The sequence below is a fragment of the Drosophila nasuta genome, chromosome 3 (assembly GCF_023558535.2).
Source record: "Drosophila nasuta strain 15112-1781.00 chromosome 3, ASM2355853v1, whole genome shotgun sequence".
Classification (NCBI taxonomy): domain Eukaryota; kingdom Metazoa; phylum Arthropoda; class Insecta; order Diptera; family Drosophilidae; genus Drosophila; species Drosophila nasuta.
The window spans coordinates 33,138,558-33,162,201 of NC_083457.1; the positions used below are offsets into that span (position 1 = coordinate 33,138,558).

The 23,644-nt window shown below is 37.6% G+C and overlaps 1 protein-coding gene across 3 annotated transcripts in view; it reads left to right on the top strand.

Annotated features, from left to right (window-relative positions):
- Nucleotides 1–23,644, top strand: part of LOC132792259 (ecdysone-induced protein 75B, isoforms C/D) — a 111,817-nt gene that overhangs the window by 57,523 nt on the left and 30,650 nt on the right. For 2 of the 3 annotated variants that reach the window (XM_060801533.1, XM_060801536.1), the window contains one exon: nucleotides 8,615–8,703. In XM_060801533.1, the coding sequence (XP_060657516.1) occupies nucleotides 8,615–8,703 (89 nt within the window). Of the gene's footprint in view, nucleotides 1–392; nucleotides 1,578–8,614; nucleotides 8,704–23,644 lie in introns of those variants that run through there. The other variant, XM_060801535.1, reaches the window with a different exon arrangement.

The following is a 23,644-nucleotide window of genomic DNA, read 5'->3' on the forward strand; positions in this document are numbered from 1 at the left end:
CCTGTTGCCAGGGTGGACGAGGCTGACAAATTGGCTTTTGGGGTGGATAATGGCAAAGCCTAATGTTGGGCGCAATAATCTAACAGCAGCAACAGCAACAGCGACAGCAGCAACACCCTCAACTCTACGCACAGCTGTAAGCTGCGGATCTCTCTCTCCAACACACACACACACATGAGTACCTCAACATGCGCTCACTCACTCGCTCTTGTTGATGTTTTGATTTCATGCTCGCCTCGCACACATACATGTTCAATTATTTTCAAGAGCACGTGAGAGCGTACACTGCGAGAGAGAGCGCGAGCGCACGTTTGCTCTCTGTCAGGGTCGTGGCTGCGACCGGCCGAAAAACTGAACAAGATCCAACGCGAATGTTGATTTTCCTTTCATTCAACGTTGAAACATCGCAACGAACAGATCGTCGTCGTTCCGCCACAATCGTGAAATAATCGTCGTCGTCTTCGCTGTCGTCGTCGTCATCATCATCGTCACGTCGTCGTTTCGTTTCGTTTTTCGTTATTTTCTGCTGCGTGTTTCGCGTACAATTTTTATTCAACACGTAAAACTAAAACACAGTTCCAAGTATTATAAAAAAAAATTAAAGTGCATCCGAAAGGATATGTGAAAAGCAAATACATACACAGTGTAGTTCTGAGCAAGTGCAAGCAACAACAACAATGCCTGTTTAAGGCAACAAATTACCCAACAAAAAATAAAATAAAAGTCTACACACAAATTTGTACCAATTAGCAAAATGCTAATGTCCGCGGACAGTTCCGATTGTCAGCCCAGCAGCAGCGCCATGGATGCGACTGGCGCCAAGACAACCTCAGTGATTTGCCTGGGAGCCGCCAACGTGCCACAGGTGGCGCCAGCGAGCACCACCACCGGCAATGCACAGCTCTTGGTCGCAGGTCGATCGCATCTAGAGAATGCGCTCAAATTGCCCCCAAACACAAGTGTCTCCACATACTATCAACACAGCAAACTTATTGTGGGTCAACAGGCGCAGCAACCAGCAGCAGCAACCACAGCAGCAGCAACAACAGCTGAAGGACCAACAGGAGGAAGTTCGGCCGTCATCTTTCAGACGGAATATCATCATCAGCGCCAGGTCGCACCTGTCACAGAAATGGATACTGTGCCGCCCACAGGTGTGCCCATGGCGATGGCAGCCGCAGCTGCTGCCGCCGCCGCTGCCGCAGCAGCAGCCAAAATGCAGCACAGCAATGTGATCTATGTGAACAAGTCGAGCTCCAGTTTGGTGGTCAGCACCAGTGAAACAGCCACAACACACTTTGAGCAATCGCCCGCTGCGGTGGCTCATCATGCTCATCACGCACACATGGCTGCAATGTATCATCATCCAAATGGTGTGCATCATCAACAGCAGCAACATCTTCAGCAGCAGCAGCAACAACATCTCCAGCAACAGCAACATCATCAACAGCAGCTGGTTCCTGTGGTGGTGATGCCCGCCGATTCGCGTCCACAGACACCGGAATATATTAAATCGTACCCAGTTATGGATACAACTGTCGCCAGTTCGGTTAAAGGCGAACCCGAGCTCAATATTGGTGAGTTTCACAGCCTTCACTCGGGTCACACGCGAGTTGGTAACAAGCATAACGGAAATATAACTAAGGCTAAGGCCTAATGGGTGTATTGACTTTTTCGACGTCATGCTAATTAGCCAACAGCAGCAACAGATTCCAATTCATATTCGAATTCGAATTCCAATTCCGTTTCCAATAACGCTTCCGAATTGCAGTCAGTCAGTCAGTTAGTGAGTTAGTCAGTTGATCGGTTCAGTCAACTTATGGCCACAACAAGGTCGTTCCGCATACAATAAAAATCAGCTGAAAAACATTTAGCACTCGCCTCTTTCCTCTTCTGGCTGGAGTTCGAGCGAGTTCAATTAACTCGTTTTATTTTTAACGACAATTTTTTTACTCGTACTTACAAATAACTGTACCAATGTCAGACGTTGCTTCTGCTTCGGCTTCTGCTTTTATTTATTCATTAACGAGAAAGGAAGTTAATGCACTTTACGATGTCGCAGTTATCAGAGAGACCGGCTTGTAAATCAATGCGACGCGACTCAACTCGATTCGACTTGAATCCCAGTTCAAGCGATGAGTCAAGGTAATGCCCCAATGACGCCTTTATGAGGGAAGTAAATATTTTTATTAAATTCAATTAAAGTCGTTGTCCAAGTCACTGTGTTCGTTCAATGTCAGAAAAAGTATATCAACTAAAGATCAGCAATCTTAAAGATTCTTGCTGCAAAATATATTCTTTAAAATTCTTAAAGGTTCACAAATACTAAAGAAATATTACTACAAAAAAATGTTCCTTTTGTTAGAGATAAAAGATTACTATTGAAAATAAATTCTTTGAAATACTAAAAGGGTCACAAAGATCAATATTACCACAAGAATTTTCTATATTTTAAACTCATTATAATAAAAAAGGAATTCCTTAAACTACTAAAAAATTCATTAAAAAATTGCTGAATGATGAACTTGCTGATTTCTCATATAGAAACTGAATTAGTTTTATTTACCTAGCAAAACACATTCAAGGACTAGGAAATGAGTGTATTTCCCCATTTCATTCTAAGGCAGAGAGACATTTCAAGGTGATCTGGGTAAAAGTTTGTTATTGATAAGTTTGCCAGCTCACCGTGATAAGTTGGAAATAATAGACAGCAATGAAAGCTGAAACTAATGCAATGAAAGCGCCAAATTCAAGGATAAATAAATAGATAAATAGGCAATAAAAATATATTGTAGGTAGATTATGGTTTTAATGCTATGAAAGTTGAAGAAAGAATTAAATAAATCGTTTTAAGTAAAGTAAATGAAATCAATATTAAATTTACACCCTAAATTTATTATGAATATAAACTTAATATTTAAAAGTATATATTCAAAGTGCTTTCATAATATATTAATATTATAATAATAATATAGTATGTTATCTTACCTTAACATATTATGTTATCATATGTTAACAAATTATGTTAATCCTTCTTTAACATAGTCTGTTAACAGGCATCAATATCAAGTATACGCCAACTATGCGAAAACAATTGCCAATAAAAAGAAATATACTATGCCATATTATGCGGCAATTAAAGACCCACTGCATAGTTTTTTTAATGATACGTTTAAATAATAAATTTGAGATAAATCCCGCAATTCATTTACAATGCTGGTCACACGCATAGAAACAGCTGCATTCATTTCACGCCTTGTCAACGAAAGTGAAATTTTTTTTGGTGCCCACTCAAAGCCAAGTTTGCACGTTGCGTCTACGTTTTTTTTCTATCTCTTGGCAAAGTTTTATTTATTTATGTGACTGTCTGTCTATTGGCGTTGCATTTCTCCAAACAAAACACAAAAAAAAAACTGGGCGAATGCATTTGATACGCGCCAAGTTCATTGCTACCCAAGCGACTCGATAGCTAAATATATGTGTGTGTATTTATTATAAAAATAAAAGATATATACATATGTGTGTGTGTGTGTTTGTTTGTTGGCATTTGTAAGTGCATCCGTTTGCCAAGTTTTTAATTTCAATTGTGAAAACGAAAGTGAAAAGCAAAGCGACGAATGCAACTGCAACAGCAACTACAACAACAACAAAAAAATTGCACTTTTCGTTTTCACTGCGCATGCGCAGTCAATTTATGGCCAAAACGCAGTCAGCTTAACACAAGTCAAACACCTCTGATGTTGCCACAGCTAGAGTGAGATAGAAAGAGACGAGTTTGTTGTTGCACCTTCCACGCTTAATTTAAATTTGCTGCCAAATTGTCTTTGACATTTTTACTTTGGCTTTGAGACTCGTCCGTCCGGTTCGGTTCAAGTCCCTGGAACGAACCTCGTGCCACTGCCCCCGCCACATGCCCCTGCCCCGTGCCCCTCCTCTTGTTGCTTGTTGCCCCCCTTTGTTGAATGTCGGTGAAAGTCATTGCAAGCGTCGCCTCGCTACAATTGTGCAAAAGAAAAGTTATTTGCTTTTTGCAGTTTTTCGTTTATTTAATTTTTTTTTCGCGTTTCGTTTTTCGATTTTTTTTTTTGTGTTTTGTGTGTTTCATTTTCAGTTTTCGTAGGCGGCGTTTGAACTTTTGCTTGGAAAGTTTCTTTCGCTTCATCTTGTTTATTTTTATTGGCACAATTATTTTGTGCATTTTAGAAATTTATTAAAACGGTCAAAGACCCGCTCACCCATTCTCTCTCTCTCATAGAGAGTGAAAACAGCATCGAATCGAAAGTAAAACTCATCGTTATTTTTGTGCTTGTGTATTTCACTTTGTCTGGCGCATCTTTTGAGCTTCAATTTGTTTTTAGTTTTGGTAGTTACTTTTACCTTTTACCCAAACAATTAGAGACGCTGGCGCGTGGAGCAATTATCGATTGAGTATTTATATTTATTGGTGTTCCAGTGACCTGCAATGGAATTTGATAAGGTTTTAAAAGTATAGATCTTTATTAAGTTTGGAATAACTCTTCATTTATAGATCTTGAATTCCAACTTATTCTTATAATGGTTTAAATTCTACAAATCTTTAATCTAAATTTATCAATTCTTTGTCTTGAACCTTTTTGGAATTCTATTTCATTAGAGGCTGTATTTAACACTGTTTTTTTAGTGATCTAGTGACCTACTTATCCGTATTTAAAGTATATTACAAAAAAGTAAGATCATTCAACAACAAATTTGATCATATGCGATCACTTTCTATCCTACTTTACTCTAGTATGCTATTTTTAAAGCAATAAAGTAAATTTGGCTACTTCTTATCGCTTGTTCGATGATCGACTAACCCATTATTCCTTCATACGAAAAACTCTCCACACTGTTTGGCAATTGAAAAACAATCGATTAAATTGCCTTCAATGCTGATTCATGCTGAACTCTGATCCCTTTTTGTCGCAGTTCCCACGCCAACGCATCGCGATCGCGATCGTTAACCCGAAAAAAAGTGCAGGGAACCCAAAAAAAAAAAAGAAAAACAAAAAGTTGCAAGTCAATGCACGTTGCGACATGTTTTGTGGAGCGGTCGTTAGCCGCTGATTAATTTAAATGAAATTAATACTAAAGTGCGATTGCATAACACTTGTCAACAGTCTCGGACTCGAACTCGAACTCGAACTCAACTTGATCATGAGGCAGGCAAATTCAACGCCCACTTTACAAGGTGGCGCATTTAAATTCGCATGACCTCAGCTGCGTTTTTTGAACTCAATCAAAAAAAACTCGGAAAACAAAATTATAATGAATTTTATTGCACGATACATTGAACTGCCGCCTGCGTTGCCTCGAAACCTGTACGAACATTTCCGCATTGAGGCATTCGCACAGTAGAAGTCTTCTCTCTCCCTCTCTCTCTCTCGGTCTTGCTTTTGCTCTGCGCGCTACACGCGCTAAACTTTTTATTTATTGATTTAGATTGGTGCGAGCAAGAGCGAGAGAGGGAGAGAGACACGAAAATTTCAATGTCAAATTTGAATTTAGTAGAGTTTTTCGTCGACGACTCAGAACATTACCAATATGAAGCTCTCTCAGTGCTCAGTGCTCTAACCTAACTCTCCACTCTCCACCCAAGCAAACGTTCTCAGCGTGTGACTGCATGTGTGTCTGTTTGTGTGTGTATATCATATCAAAGCAAGTCAACCAAAAATATTCGGCGAGCTGTCGGAATTAATTTGTTTGTATTGCGCGCATGTGTGTGTGAGTGTGAGTGTGTTTTTGGGGCTGCCATTTGTTTGTTGTTCTTTGGCGTATTTCGAGCTGATAGTGCCAACACGCCCGCTCGCCTCCTCTTCTTCCCTCTTCTATGATTCTATGTGTGTATTGGTCTATGGGTGTGAAGTGAATGAAACATTCAAGGTCGCCTCACATGTGTGTGTGTGTGTAGTGTGCGTATTAGATAATACTAATAGATTTCGACTATAGATAGTCTATTTGCAAGCAAGCAAGCAACGTCCTTGGCTAGTCTGATATTTGCGTAGGCTACAGCACACAAAACACTTTGCAGATTCATCATATAACATTTTATATGCTTCACACAGTTCCGCTTTTGTGTCGATCGATAGATCGATAAACACATTTATCGCTTGAACTAATTTTATTGCTTTCGCGATCAAATTTTCCAGTTAACGATCTGTTTACAAATTCAGGAAGCGCTATTTGATCTTTTTTCGGTTTTTTTTTTTAAATTCGTAATTTTGTTTGCGATAACAACAAGATCAGCGAAGGATAGAGGCAAACTTTACGTCATGCAAGCATTCGCCGAACATTTTGGTATATATAAGTATACTAGACTATTTTTGGAACAACTTGCTTTGTAATAGATTAATAAGCGTTGCTATATAAACAAAGCACCCGAAGCGACAAGGTCGATTGTCTTACCTCCCGCCTCTCAATAATGAAATTTAGTTCGCATTGCTAATCGGCGACACGTGGACTGATAATATGCCGTGTGTAATAAGACTACTTACTATATAATAATATTACTAATAACAACTACAAATAAACAACATTAGGAAATAGACAAAGCACCGTTGGAACTGACAGACAAAGTAGCAAGTTCGCAAAAAAAAGAATAAAACAATAATATATACTCTATGTGTACACATTACGTATACTTATTATGTTAGACTTGAATAATGCTACAAGTTTAGTGGGTTTCTAGGAAATGGCATGAATCATTCTTGAAATATATTGCGATGCCATTAAAAGGTGTTTTAGTTAAGAAATTGTTTTTATTTCTTTTTTTGTTTTTATAATTAGTCAGAGTTCTCTTCTTAATCCAAAGCTCTACTTCATCTCAATTTAATTAACATATCAGCCAGCTGCCTTTGGCATGTTCTCATTTTTATTAGCTTTACTTTTGCTTGCCCAAAAATCAAATAAGCAACTCCCAAAGGAACCCTCTGCAAGACTTTTTAATCTTCATCGTGTTTCTGCTGCGATCGCTGAAGATTTCACACGCACGCAGAGCGAGAAAGAGGCTGAAAAAAGAGCGAGAGGCAACGATGTTGTTGGCTGCAGCAAAAGTGCAACGCTCTGCAGTGCAAAATGTCAGTGAACTTGTGGAGACGACAGCACAAAAGCAGCAGCAACAACAGCAACAACAACTCGAGTTGCCACAAGCAACTACAGCAAACCGATGCGAAGCGTGTCTGGCAAAGAAGAAGAGAGACAAAACACAGACGCAGACACTGCGAAGCGATGGTTGCCATAATAATGCTAATGATAATGAGCATCATAATGATGGCAATGCTCATTATGATGACCGTGACAGCGTGAAGATCACGAGTAGCGACCACAAAAACCTCTTTTGGCAATGAGAAAACAATGGCAAAGACGTTCTCATTGCCTCTCTTTCACACACTGATATACATATCTCTCTCTCAGTCTTTGCTGCTTTGAGATTACATTATTTAATAGTAAATATTGTGCGAGTGAAAGGCTTTCACAAAACCCGTTTTGCGGCCAAAGAAAGTCTTTCCTCACACGCAAAGTTGTTTGACGAGTTGCTCTCCCGCAACATCTTTCTTTCTCTCTCTCTCTCTCTTTCTGTTTTGCCTTATCTCTTGAGAGAATTTTTGTTCTGTTCTTGTTCTGTTGTGTTTACTTTCTTCTTGTTTGCTCGCCTGCTGCTTTCTTTTACACTTTGCGGTGAAAGTTATGTAACTGCCTCTGCAATTGTCTCTCTCTCTCTCTACCTCTCTCTGTCTTTCTTTCGCTCTCTCGGCCAGAACGAGCTCAAGTTCAACAAGTTGCCCATTTCGTTTTGATGCTTTCTTCGCATTTTTCGTTGTTAGCATTGACATTGGCATTGGAACCCAAAGCAACATCACGATCGCGATCACATGAGCATCTCTCTCTCTCTCTTTCTCTCGCGTGTAAAGAAAGTATTACGTCTGTGTTTACTCCGTTTACTTTCTTTGGCTTTTGTGGCTTTCTTCTGTCCATTGAGAGTAAAAGTTGTGGGAACTTCAAGTTGTGCGCTGCTTTTAAAGAAATGTTCTCATTAAAGTGAAGCTGTTTATTTGAGTCATGCATTACTTGTCACATTAAATTAATTTAACTCATTTTAAGCATTATTTATGCATTAGTGTATTAATTTAAAAATATTTTGCAGCTTTTTAATGTGAAATTAGAAGTGTTGCATTTATTTTTGCAACTAATTAGTAATTTAGGGTTTGCATTAGAAATTGCATTAATTATATTTTCAATTAATTTGCATTTTATTGCAAATTTATCAACTTTTTTTGCAATTTCGCTATTATATATTAACTGGCAGCTTTTTATTTTGAAATTAGAATATTTTCAAAAATTTCTGCAGCTCATTAATTATTTTTTTTCATTCATTATGAATTGCATTACAATTTGTATTAGTCAACAATATTTCTCTAATTTTGGAAATCATTGTGACTTTTTTTATAATTTTAGCTCAATATTTCAAATGTAGATAGTTTTTCTCTGTTTAAATGGTTTTCTTCTTAATGATTCTTTACTTTGCGCATTAATTAGGCTTTACATTAAAGTGTTATTTACATGCATTAATTATTTGCATTTGCTTATTTATTTGCAGAATTCGATGGCACAACTGTGCTGTGTCGCGTCTGCGGTGATAAGGCCTCCGGTTTCCATTACGGCGTGCATTCCTGCGAGGGCTGCAAGGTAAGTTCCAGACAAATAAGAGTAAGACTTCAGCATTAAATTGATCCAGGGGGAGTTGCGTGTGTCTGCCACGTGTAGTCTGGCGTCTGCTGTCTGCAGTCTGACTTGGTGGCATTTGCAAGTTGCAACCACCAAAGATTGACATTGAACTCTGTTGACCCCGTTGTGCAAGAGGGTTTCATAGCGTACTTTTTGGTGGTGGCTGCAACAGGCAGCAGACAGTTGGGCGGGTGGCGGTGGTGAGTTTTTGGTATTGGATTGGGTTTTGTTGTATTCGGCTGGACATGCAATATATTTTTGTGTGTTGGACCTGCGTCTGCATTGTCCTGGCTTTAAATTGCGTCGCAAATAAATCACAAGCGCGGCAAGGATACTCAACCCACCACCAACCAACGACAGCAACCAACGACAGCGACATCGGCTACACCACCAGCATCATCGTCAGCAAGCATAAGCAGGGCTTCCCCTCCCTTCCCCCCTGTTGCCCCTTGTTGTGTCCCTTTTGCCCCGTTTGGCAGTGACATTGAAAATGCGGCAAGTTCATTCGCCTGCCGACTGCGACGTCGACTCTGACTACGTATCTCCATACTATAAAAGTCCACATTAAAGTCCAATGCCTGATCGTGTGCCGCGTCCCTCTCTCTCCCTCTCGCAGCTCCACTTAATCAGTCGCTGCGCAACCTTGGCAAAGTAGTTTGCCCTATTCCCTTATATACTTCACTGCGACCGGCAGTCGGCAGTCGGGAGTCGGGAATAATGTCTCAATGACGTCCTTGAATTAGGTTAACAGCCAGTTTCCAGTTCTCGATCCTTTGGGCATTTTTATTTTTATTTGTATAGCATTGGTTTCGCCCCGACTTTGGGCTCCCGACAACGTCGTCGTCTGCACGTCTGAAATTTCAAACTTTCAAGTCGCTATTTCATTCTCTCTCTCTTTCTTTCTCTTTTTTTGCACATGCTTCTTCTACCGCTTCTTCTGTTTTTTTTTTTGCGAATATCTTTTTCGGGTTTTTGGCAAAGTTCATTGACTGCTCTGATGTTGGTTTCTTGTGGCTTGACCAAAGCATCCACTCTTGGACTTTCATGTTTTATGCGGCGCTGCGCTGCGCTTTATGTGTGTATCTCCGAGATACAAATGTATCTTAAGATGTCGCTGTCGCTGTATCTGTTTGCTATCTTTTGTCAATGCGCTAATTTAAATACGAATATCGTTTATAAACACATTCATATATCAATCGGTGTGTGTGTGTGTGTCTGACAGGTAGACCTATTAACAAGCTGCTTACGCGCTTTTTTGAAGTTCAAGGTTAAACAAAAGGCAGGCAACAAAAGCGGCTCAAAAAAAGGGTCCAACTCAAAACCTGTCCTGCTTTGATCGCCCCTTCTCATTCTCGTTCCCTTTGCGCTCCCCTCTTCTACTTCTCGTTCTTCTTCTTCTTCTTCTTCTTCTTCGCACGCACTTTCCAGCAGAGCGCGTGCGCAACAACAACAACAATAACTCTGTGTTGTCTGTGTTGCCATCTCGCTCGCACACGCTGCGCAATTCTCTCGTCTAGAAGTAGGAAGCAAGTTTCTCTGTTGGTTTTTCAGTGTTGTTTTTTTATTTTGCGCAATTTTTTTTTGCGTTGCTCATACGCCGCGTTGTTCTCGCTGTTGTTGTTTTTGTTGTCATGTTGCTGATACTTCCGCCCAGTTTGAGGCTTCTCGCACCTGGTCCGAAGCTCACTCAACCTCAGCCTTCAGCTTGTCTACTGACCTTTATTCAACAGATGATTTAAGCAAAAACTGTGTGCTGGCTTTATAAAGAAATTCTCGAAAATTCGAATTAAATTATATGTTGTTAAAAAAACTAAATTATAAGTATTAACACTGCATTTGAAAATGGGAGTTTAGTAAAAAATTTAAAAACAAAATTATAAAATTAAAATTAATACAAACTGAAAAAATGACTTTGATATTATATAAAAGTTAAATTTAATATAAATAAGAAGCTTCTTTAAAAATATATAATTTAAAATCTAAACTCCTTTTCATATCTTAAATTTAAGACTTAAAAAAAGGTAAATTTTTATTTGAAAATATTAAAAAAACTTCATGAATTTAATTCCTAAATTTAAAACCTAAAAAAAAGTATACTTTAAATTTGAAGATATTAGAAATTAAAATTTCATATTTCAAATCCTTTAAAAAATACCAAATACCAAAAAAAAATAGAGAATTTACTTTATATTGTCAATACTCGTAGTAATGCCACATTTTTTAACAACAAAGTTCATATTCACATTTAGTTTGTAGGAACCTTAAAATACAACTATGAATGCTTGTATTTATGAATTTATAGCCTTTCCTGTTGCCAAGCCATCTTGGCCAGTTTTGTTGGCTATGCCTAATGACCCAATTTGTGAGCTGTGTCTCAACTTATATTCGACGCTCCTAAATAATTCCTACAAATATCAGCATAAAAACAAAAATCGACGAACAAGCAAAGTGAGAAAAATGAAAGAGGGGCATAAATACACAAACACACAGGTGCACACACATACACATGTTGACTTAATGTAGGTGTGTGTGTGTCAGTGTGTGGTTTCCTCTTTTTGGCCCATCATCATCAGCAGTTTGCTTTTGCGCCTCGGCTCGCCTGTTATACAATATGTTTTGAATTCTTTCACATTATTTAGCATTTTTATTTATTTTTTGATTTTTTGTTATTCTTTTTTTCACACTAACACACACACATAGAGAGAATGAGAAACGAGAGCTCGCTACGTTGTTACTAGTTTGCTGTCTCTTTCCATTTCGCTGCGTGGTCAGTTATTGTTTTTTATGCTTTGTGTAGTTTTTCGTGTGCAGTTGTTGTTGGCTCTGCCTCTGCCACTGCCTCTGCCTCTGCCTGCCTGACTGACTGAGTAAGCGATTGCATGTGTGTGTGTGTGCGCGTATGCGTCTGTGTAAATGTGAATGAACTCGTTCAATGTCAGCTCTGCGGCGAAGCAGTGTACGCAGCATGGGCCACAACAAGAGCAGCCAGCAGGCAGGCAGCAGCAACAACAACGAGCATAACTTGCTGAGAGAGAGAGAGCGCCATCAGAGTGTGAGCTGCTCTCTTGCACATACACTCTCACTCGCTCTCTTCGCTGCCTGCACTGAACTAAATATGTTTGTATGTACACACATATGTACATATTTATGTTTGTATGTAATTACAGCGTGTTCTGCATGTATTTTCGTTGTTGCCTGTGTGCGCAGTGGAGTTTTCGTTTTTTCCTATTCCGAATTAAATATGGGGCGAGCAAGATAATTACAATTCGACTTAAAGGTAGACACTGCTATCTGACTTGATTATCTATGCAGCTTGAGAATGTGTGCGTGAGTGTAGAATATTACACTATGAAAATGCTCTCACAGTCCTAACCTGCATCAATTTTAAAGCGCACAGACACAGCACAAACATGATAATGATGTTGCCCATAAGTACACTTGATTATCATTTACAAGCACATAGCAGGAAATGTATGTAAATAGCAAATGCGTAAGATAAATATAGAAACAACACAGAGCAATTACTCAGCCACACGCACATTCTGTTTTCATGTTTTTGATTTGACTCCAAATAAGCAATAATCATAGACACATTTAAGAGCACAGCTCCTGTTGCTATTTCCAATCAATGCAAAGAGAGCGCAAAGCAGATCTATACTAAGCTCCAAAGAGAGTCAGAACTAGATCAGTTTTAGCTGTTGCCGTTGGTCAAGAATAAAAGTAACATTAATAGTTGATTTTCTTCAACTTACTTCAAGTGCAGTGCATTTATGTAATTTCCCATTAGTTTGATTAATCACCAAGCATTCAATTCCATTTCCCGCATTGCTGCTATCGGATTTTTTTCTGCTCCCATGCACTTCAAATTGGAAAAGGCGTGAAGAGAGAGAGAGAGCAGCAAAGAGGCGAATGCAACGAACTGAATGGAGAGTTGTGCGCTCACACACGAAAAAAGAGAGCAGAGCTCTATGCGTGCATGTATTTGTGTTGTGCTAGGACCCAAATTGAGTCACACACATACACACACACACTAGCAGGCATGTACATAATGTATGTGTTAGTGAAAGGTTAATGCTCTGAGATGCACTTGAACGACTGACTTCAAGCGCTCTGTGTGGGAGTGGACAATAACCTCAGCTACGCTACGTGCCTGTGTATGTGTCGCCCTCTGGATTCTTATATATATGTAGGTGTTCTGGAAAATGTTCTATGTGTGTAGCAAGTGCATTTCGAATGTTCTATGCTGGAAAGTGGAAGCAGCAGCAGCACATTACTTTGGCAACTCTCAGTGTTGTATTAATAGATTTACATGCATAGTATATAAATATGGGCATGCAATATAGCTTATCACTGACACACATACACACATTTGCAGTCATGCACAAACACACGCACACTCACACGCACAGTCACCCTTTCATCCCAATGTGTTCTGCTTTTTGCCAAGCACAAAACAGTTCAATGCACTTTGCAAATTGGGTCAACAACCTCAGCTCAGCTGTTGTTTTATGACTCAAGATGCAGTCACTTTTGCTTACAGTTTGCCATTAAATTATTAGATTAATAAATTTCAAACTAAAAATCAAAAAGAAAACAACATAAAAAAAGGTACAAATTGTGTTGAGTGCGTGTGGAGCAGCTTGCAGCGCCATCTAGCGGCTTATGCTGAACGTTTTAAAAGTGCCCGCGCAAAAGTAGGCAACACAAAATTAGTAAACGCGCGCGAGCATAGCGCTGAGCTTTTGTGCACGAGCAGCAATTGCGCGCGCGTTTCAAATGAGCTTTTGGGCCTGAGCAAACAACAATGCAAGGTAAACAAGTGTTTGTTGTTGTTTGATTGTTACGGCTAAACAAAGAATTAATTCGCTGATTTATTTATACAGTTTTTATCAAGTTTATTTTTTATGCACTTAAATTGGCATTGACTAATTAAAGTTTATTAACTGCAAACGAAAAGCTAAAAAAAAAATCTAAATTAATGGCGTTCAAACGCCCACGAGAATAGCGAGCGCGCTTATCTAATGCTTGCAACGAGCGGCTGGCAAAGAGAACGTGCAGCTGCAACACCAAACAGCAGCAACTGCAGCAACAACAACAAAAGCAACAACGACAGCAACATTCGAGTACTACGAGCTACGTAACTGGGGCGAGGGCATAGTGCAATGAACTGGCTAGTCAGCAGTGGCAGCAGCAGTGGCAGCAGCAGCAGCGGCCGTTGCAATTTGCTGCCTGCCACACACACACTTGGGAAAAAACTACGAGTGATAGTAAAACGTGCATTGCTATGAGTGTGTGTTTGTTTGTGTGTGTGTGGCAGCCACCCCCAAAGAGAGTGGGGCAAGCAAAGCTTTGCAGCAGCTGCGAAGGGGTTGCTATTGATGTTAGAGAAGAGAGAGAGAGGGGGAGAGGGGGTTGCTGGAGCGTCTGCCACTTTTGCTGACCCAGTTAAGTGTCATTCGCTGCTGTTGCTGCTGCTGCTGCTGCTGGTTGAGGCCAAACGCATTTTGCCTTTGCTTTCATTCGAGGTTACTTACCCCTGTGCAATCTATATGTATGTGTGTGTGAGCTGTGTGTGTGTGCGAGAGAGGGAGAGAGAGAGAGAGAGAGGGAGAGAGACTGTGCTGTTGGCCTGGCTTCGTGTTGTTTGCCTTGTGGCTTAGCCTGCACCTTTTACTTGTGTTTGTGTTTGGCCTTTTTGTGTTGGCAATAAATTAAAGCATTTTTTTCGGGCTACAGCTTGTTGACTTTATAGCTAATTAAATTGCCAGCGCTTGTCTTTTGCATATGAGAGCAGCAGCAGCAATAAATGTTGAAGTGGAAGTTGTACCATAAATAGAATAGGCAATAAGTTTAAAAAGAATTTGTAGGAGAAGTGGGAGTAGAAATAGAATAAATAATATTAACAATAATAATAGTAGAAGAAGAGTAGAAGTAGTAATAGAATAAATAAATTAAGATATAAAACAATCAGAAAAAGATTAAGTAATATTAGTAGTAATAGAAGGAAAGGTTAAAATATAAGTAGAAGACAAAGTAGAAATAGAAGGAGAAATATGAATATAAATTGAAGTAGAAGTCGAAATATGAATTGAATAAAGAGAGTTAATAGTAATATAATTAGAAGTAGAAATATAAGTAAAAGTAGAAGTAGAAGTAGAAGTAGAAGTAAAAGTAGAAGTAGAAGTACGAAGAAATAGAACAAATCATTTTAAAACTAAAAGTAGAATGAATAATATCAATAGTGATAGTATAGAATATCAATATTAAGAAGTAGTATAAATAACACTAGTAGAAGTAGAATAAAGAACACTGTTCAAAGTAAAAGTAGCAGTAAAAGGACTAATTAAAATGATTATATAAAAATAAAAAGTGGCAGGAATAGCAGTAAAAGTATATGAGAATATAAAGTAACAGCAGAAGCAATGTAAATAGAAATACTAAAAGTAAATATAAGTAGCAGCATATTAACGTGAAGTAGAAGAAGTTGTCGTAGCTGTTACAATAAACGGAGAAATAGCAATAATATTTGAAATAATACAAAATAGTAAAATTGTTATCAATATGTCATAAAAGTAATAGCAATAGAGATATTAATATATAACAGATATTAATATATAACATTATGAATAGTAGCAGCAATATATAACAGCAAGAATGATAGTAATAAAAATAAGAAAAGCAGCAACCATAAAAGCAATAATAATATTAACAAACACAGATATAATTTTAGTAAGAAAATGTTTTAACAATATTAAGAAGTAACGTGAAAGTAGAAACAATATTAGTAACAATATTAGTAACAATAATAGCATCAATACTAGAAGCAATAGTAAAAGCAACAGCAGCAACATGTCTTCTAGCAACTCTAGCAGCAATCGAAGCTACCAATCCAGAATGTTCTGCTAATGTTAGCAGCAACCACATTAGAAGCAATCACAGCAGCAAGCAGCAGCCAGCAGCAGCCAGCAGCAACATCAACAGCATCATTAGGAGGACAACAACAGCAGCAGCAGCAGCATCCGAAGTAGCAACAGCAACAGCAGCAGTTGCAGTTGCAAACTTGAGTGTTGCCAATGTTGCTGCGTTGCTTTCTCTTTCTCTGCGGCAACTTATTGCTGCTCATTTGGCGCGCAACATTCTAGCAAAGCAGCAGCAACCACAACAGCAACAAAAACTGACAGCAGTTGAGCAATGTCAACGAACTCGTGGCTGCTGATGCCAGTTTGCTTGCTAGCAAAATAGTTGCACGCTGTTGACGTCGCTGTTGAGCAATGAAAGTACCGCAACAAAACTGCACAAACACACAACAAATGTGCACACACACACACACACACACATAGAGAGAGAGAGAACTGGAAGAGAGCGCGGTAGCAAAAGTGCATTGACTTTGCTTTGCTTTCTTTCGTTGCACGTTGCTCGTTGCACGTTGCATGTGGCTTGTTGCTGAGTTTTTTGCTGCTGCTTGGCGAGTTGAATGCACTTTGCGAATGCAAATGCAAATGCAAATGCAGCCGCGCTTTAACTATAGTTGCAGCAACTGGTTGCCGCCTTGTGCCTCACTTATGTCTGATGTCATAAGTCAAGTTATTTTGGCCGCCCACTTTTCTGGCTTGAAACAATTGTTGACAGCTGTATACACACACATATAGTTCATATACTATTATTATGTTTCGCTCAGTTTCGGTTGCAGTTGCAGTTGCAGTTGCACAATTGCCAATTATTTTGCTGTGGCCGAAAAGCTAATTGATTTATGTGGCAGTTGCTGGCGCGATAGCTAACACGAAACAAAAACCACCGAAAACACGCCCCGAAAGGCGAATGGCAATGGTCAACAAAAAAAAAATAAAGAACGTTGCAGCAGCCATTCACCTCAGCAGCTGCAATCAGAAATAGTTAACTGTTTGGTCAACCCTCGCCTGCACAAAAATTGTGCGTGCAATGTGCGTGACTTGGCTGCCACATCGTGTTGCATGATAATTATGCAAGCCTCGAATCAAATGCAGCGCTTGCAACCCGGACACAAAGCTATGCAATGCGGCTAGTTTTGGTGCTTGCCACAGTCCAAACTACTTTACTCTCTACTCAGTTCTCTAGTCCCTTCTGTACTCCCTTATCTACTCTTTTAACTACTCTTTTCTCTACTTACTTTTCTACTTACTTCTGTACTCCGCTCACTACTCCTTTTTCTAGCCTTCTTTTTTAATCTTTTTGTTACTAATCCATTCTTTACTCATTTAACTATTCCATTCATTACTCGCCTCTTTACTTCCTTCTCTACTCTTATCATTACTTCTTTCACTACTCCCTTCTGTACTCCCTTCTCAACTATCTTCTGTAACCTTTTCTAAACTTTGTTCACTACTCTTTTCATTACTATTTTCAATATAGTACTTTCATCACTACTCGCTTCTGTACTCCACTCACTACTCACTTCTCTACTCTTTTAAGTACTCTCTTCACTACTCCCTTCTCTACCTCCCTTTCTACTCTATTCACTACTCCCTTCTCTACGTTACTCTCTACTCTTTTCAGTACTCCCTTCTCTACTCTCTTCACTACTCCCTTCCCTACTCCCCTCTTCACTCCCTCTGTCACCCCCCCTCTACTTGCCACTTTGGCGCACTTTGGCTTGCACCAAAAACGGCACTAACTCATTTCCGTCACAAATTCTATGCCGCCGCCTTCTTTGTGCGCCACGCCCACCGCTCGAGCAATGCAATGTTGTTTTATGCCTATTTTTATGGTAATTAATGTGGGCCAAAAAGCGGCACACGTTGCGTATGAGTCATGTGTGCGTATGAGTAATATTTTGAATGCATGCTTACAGCACTCTCTTTCTTTCATTCTATCTCTTTCTCTGCGCTGACTTTTGGCATTCAGTGTGAACCCTTTTTGTGGCAGGCGTCATAACCTCAGTAGCATGCCACACAAACAACAAAAAGTAGTTGACAACTTGCAACTTTTGTGTTGTCAGCAGCAGCAAATGTCAAAGCGATGCGATTCAACAGCGATCTGTGTGAAAATTAAGCGGCATGTAATTTATGTTGACTCTGAAAAGCCAAAAGCAAAGCAACAACAAAAATCGAATGTAACTCAATTTGAAATAGATTTTTTTTGTGTGTGTGGCTGCAACAACGTGTTGCAGTTGCCTCGAAACTCGTTCGGCAGCCTTCAGAAAAATAACAAAAAAAAAACTCCACGTACTTGTTAGCCAAAAGCACAATCACCTCGACTTGACTTGAGTTCTCTCAGTTCTCAGCTCTCTCTCTCTCAATTCTCAGTTTCGGACTAGACCAAAAAACGTGACTCGAAGCAAATCGCCTCGAAGATTGTTCGAGTTCGCAATTCAAATTCGCAAATTGTTTTTATTTCGTTGTTGAATCACTGTTACGTTGATATTTGAATTTAAAGGCTGCTGACATCAATGCATACTTTATATATTATTCCTGCAATTGCAATGCGTAGTTCTCAGTTCTTGGAATGAGTTCAACCTAGAAAAATCAGATCACAACAAATCTTTGCAATCTTTGCTACAATTTTCTTTGAAGCGATTTCGATTAGCTTTTGGATTTGTTTTAAGATTACTTTTTCTGGTTAGCAGGGCAACTAAAACAGCAGCAAAGTGGAGCACTTAAACCTGTTTCAATAAACTCAGGTTAGAGTTCAGTTTTTGAATAATCAAATTTGAAAATGCAAATTGAAGAAATACATTTAAATGAAAAAATTATTGGAATAGGATTTATTACAAATTTTACTAAGCAAATTTAGATTAGAATTTAACAGCATATTAAATTTGGCTTAGAATTTAAAAGTGTCTTAAATTGAGCTTAAAATTGAACAGCATAATAAATTTAAAATACATTTATTGTATTGAAAATTCAACTTAAATATTAGAAACATTTCATATTTACACATGATTTATATTTAGCGTATTTTTATTGCCTTAGAAAATAATTTAAATATTATTCAATTTTAGTTTTTCAATTTCATTTTTAATTTCTATTTCAATTATGTTAAACTGAAGCCCTAATTTTTAAATTTTAAGGTATAAATTGAAAAGCAATTCTGTGATTCAATTAAAATGTAAAAAATTTTGAATTTTTAAATATTTTTTAAATATTTTTATTTCAATCATATTTATATTTAAATGTGAACAATTTTTGAAATTTTAATTATATTTCGAACAGCAACTTTAGTTGTTTACAATCGAATTCCATAGAAATTCAAAACAATATTCTCCTTTGCTAAATTAAAATGAATTTCTGCTTCAATTCATAAAAACGCAAAACTCTTTCGCTGGCAAAATTTTTGTGTGTGAACTGCGAGCTAGTTCCATTTATTTTTTATAGCTATCCCCAAATATGTTTAACCCATTTCTCAGACCAAAAATAAGTGTCGCAATTTGTCGCCTTTTCGAAAATTGAAAACGAAACGAGACAAAAAAAATAGGAAGAAGCAAAATATCTCAGACTCGAGTCTCTGAATTTTTGTTTTTTTTTTTCTTTCTGAGTTGTACGCATTTTTTGGGACTGTTTTTTTATGTTTTACTTGTTTTGGTTTTCTGTATTTTGCTGTTTTGTCCAACATAAATTGTGTCTAATAATAATATGAGACGACGCGTTTTCAAATGCCTTAAATTTTGTGTTTCCGTCAGAGCTGTCAAGAAGGAAAAGTGTGTGAGGCGGTGGGGAGGGGAGAATACTGTCGACGGCGACTGTCAGGAATTCACTTGTGAGGCGAAGCTATTTTTAATTGCTTTTAATTAACAGAACCTACAAAATTTTGCGTGACAAGTATCATTTTTTTTTGCTATTTTGTTGGCTGACAGTTTTGCAATAGTTTTTGTACAAGTTTTTGGTAAAAATTTTTTGTTATATTTTCTTTTTTTTGCAAACTTAATGTTTTGTCATTAATGCAATTATTTTGACACAGCGCGAAAACTGTGCCAAAAAAAAATGAAATGAGGAGGGGGAAAGCCTGCATAGGGGTAGAAAAGAAAGAAAAAATCAACAAAATAAATCACGCAACAAGACGAACGAAGAACAAAATAAAAAAAAAAATGAGCAGCATAAAGTAAAAGGCAGGCCGCAAAACGTGCCAAAAGATTGGCGCGATTGCGAGAGCGAGAAAGCAAGAGGGGGACAAAGCGAGGTAGATTAATGCAAAATATGCCGCTACGCCAAGTGCAATGAACTCAGCGACCAAGTCAAGCAAGTTCTAGTTGAGGCAGTCCAGAGAATGAGCGAGAGAGAGACAGTGAGAGACGCATACTTGTGCATGCATGTCATTATAGCTGCCGTTGTTGTTGTTGTTGTTGTTTGATTAGGTCTGCGATTTACAGCTAATCTATATATTTGTTACAAACATTTACGCATACAATTAAAACGCACTGTAGGTAGAGAAACGCACTGAGCTGCGAACTGAGCTGCGTACAAAACTCTCCACTCGCTGCAACTCTCCACACTTCGGCCACCTCGCCATCCAAATTGACGATTGCCCGACGCGACGTCCCTCGTTAAACTTCGTCTCTCTCTGCTGTCGACGTCGACGTCGTTGGCGTCGCAGTCGCTGCGTCGCTGCGTCGCTGTTGTTGCTTTTGCTTTGCTTTGCTTTGCTTTGGGTTATTGAACTCGACGCGTTTGGCTCTGAATTGGGTTAGCGTAGGTTAGCTTGGGTTAGGTTAGTTACTTGACTAGGCCCCTGCTGCGTTTCTCACTTCGTCTCTGCTTCTTCCTCTACTTCTCTCTGCTTCTTCGCTCTTTCTGCGATAAGCTCTTGTAACTAACGACTGCAACTGTGGGCTAAACTCGCCACAGACCTGTGCTTTGATTCACTTTAATTGCCTGGCCCCAAAAAAGCAACAAAAACAAAAACCGAGGGGGGAGGAGGGGGGAATGGGCATCAACACTGTCTTGTTATGGCTTTTGTGTGCCTCATGTGGCAACGAGGATCTCTCTGCTGTGAAGTATTGTAATGCTTCGTTATGCGCTCAGCTCAAGTGCTTGCTTGCTTGTATTTTGCCTGGTTAAGCCTTTGATTGGCTTTTGTCTGCAGAGCAAGTTGCACCGAGTTGAGTTCAGCTAACTTGGATTAGATAAGAGCCAAGCAAGCAAAAGCAACTTGCAAGGATTTCTAAATGTCGCCTTTGAGAAGAAGTGGAGAGACATTTTAGAAAATTATGTTTCTGTGTTGGCAAAGTTGTCAAATGGATTTTAATGAAATACAAAAATTAAAAATTCATTAGGAAATTTTATTTTGTTTTAAAATTTATTTATTCGTCACTAAAATCATTTAAATATAAAACAATAAAACTACAATAGCTATCAAATATTGAACCAACTTAAAACAAAAAACTAATAAAAAACTAAAAAAAAGAAACAAATTTTATAAAAAACCAAAAAAAAATCCTTAATATTTTTAAAAATTTTAAGAATTTTTTAAAATTTATTTGTTATTTTCTTTGTAAATAAAAAATATTATTTATATACAAAATTATAAATATCAAATTAATTAAATTGTCAAATTTTTAATGTTCAATTCAACTAAAAAAAAAATTAACAATACCTTCAAAAACACCTAATAGATTTTACAAAATTTTAAATATTTATTCAATTTTAAATATAAATTAAAGAAGATCCAAAATTATAGAAAAAATGCAATTAAAATGAAAAAATATATTTTATTATCTACAAAAGTACTTAACAGCTTTTACAGACATTTAAATATTTGTTTAATCTTAAATGCAAATTAAGTAAAATCAAAAATTATACAAAAAGTTAAATTCAACTTGGAAAATATATATCAAAAACTTCAAAAATATTTAAAAGATTTATTCAATTTTAAATATCAAAAAAACGAGATCAAAAATTATAGAAAAAATGCAATATCTTTAAAGAAAATATATAAAAATCTTCAAAAATACCCAAAAGATTTTACAGAATTTTAAATATTTGTTTAATCTTAAATGTAAATAAAATAAAATAAAATAAAATATTATCCAAAAATGTAAAAAAAAATTGAAAAAATTCTTTAAAGATTTAACAGAATCTTAAATATTTATTAAATCTTAAATATAAATTAAATGAAATAAAAAATCATAAAAATAAATTTCTCATTTACTTAGCATTAAATTATACTTAAAATCTTATAAAATGAACAAATATTGAGCTGAATTAAATAATTTTCTCTTTGATTGGCATCTTTAAACATGAATTGTTGAAGAACTGCAAATTTTGTTCCACAATTTATATTTCTACAGCGTATTTGCTAGTCTAGCATACTCTGTTCATACTTTGCTCAGTTTGCTTAGCCTAATTGTAATCAATAATTTAAGATGTCTGCATTTGCGTTGACGTTCAACTAATTAATTTCTCTCTTCATTTGGTTTCATTTCAGGTATGTGTCTCCGTCAATTAATTGCTCTAAGCCATTTACAATTTGTTCCCCTTCCTTCAACTTCAACTTCTACACACACACACACACACACACACAGAAAACACACACACTTCAACACTCGCTGAGTAAGTCATTGCAATAGAATGCGTTGGGCCTAGAACCGGGACACGAAGCCCATTCCCATTCCCAATCCTCATTCCCATTCCCATTCGCATTTCCACTCCGATTCCCCTCCTCCTTCCCTCCCCCTACACGCTGTGAAAGCGCTGCTGCCCAATTATCAGCGAGCGGGAGAAGAGGAGGGGAGGATAGATGGAGGTACGACAGACGATTAGTGCGAGTCGTTGGCGGCGTTGCCAAGTGCTGCACAAAAAAAAACACACACACACATCACACATACGCACCGTATGACATGCCACATGAGTGTGTGCTGTGTGTTGTTGTGTGTTGTTGCTATGCGCCAGCGTCGCTCGTTTTGCTCTTTGCTGCAATTGCGTAGCTCAACTCAATGCTCGAGGTTATTGAACGGCAGCGACCTCACTTTGCATGCAACAACAACTGCTGCAACAACAACAACTGCAACTGCAACTACAACCGATTGCTGCATAATTTTCTTGTTGCTCTTGTCAGCTACGTCGGCTGCAAATGCAATTTCAAAATTAATAAAATAAATTATTATTAGACAGCATTTGAGAGTGCGCCTTTTGCCTTCGTCGTAGTGCTGTCAACATTTTGATAAAGACTCGCAAGTTTATAAACATTTTGTGCGTTGTGCAACACTTCTGTTTATTCGAATCGAATGTGCGAGTGTATGAATGTGTGTTGTACTCGTGAGTACACTCATTGCACACACTTAACACACTTTTGTCTGCAAACTGCAGCGACAGCTCTCAAATCTCTAACTGGACTCTATTCGTAATCCCAAAGTTACTCGAAATAATCTAACATTTAGCTAGGAAAGTTCTCCAACTCTCAATTATAGTTTAATTGCCTAATTAATGTAATAAATTTCTAATTAACTATGCCTTTAAATTAAATACATTTATCTTATTTTAATGCCAAGCAAAACACTTTCATAGAGAATTGATTTGAAATGCATTTTAATATTCAAACTCTTTTGAGAAAATTGACTCTAATATGTTAATAGAGAAAATGTTAACTGGAAACATTAAAAGTGGGACTACAATTTCTCATAGAACCTTTCTATTTACAATCTATTCAATTATAAATATTGTGTTCAGTTTATAAGAATTCATTCATTTATACAAAAGTTGAGCAATTGAAAATTCTAGGTCAAATATTTGCAAAATTTCTTGAATTTGTAAAATGTGTATTACAAAATTTTTGAAACAAATTCTAAAGTTTTGCCAATTAAAAGAAAATATAACAACTATTCCTTTAAGAAAAAAAATATCGACATATAATTGTAAATTTAAGTAATTTGTGTTGTTCTTAAGTTTATGTATTGAAGTGAATTATTAAATTATTATATTGAATTTAGCACAAT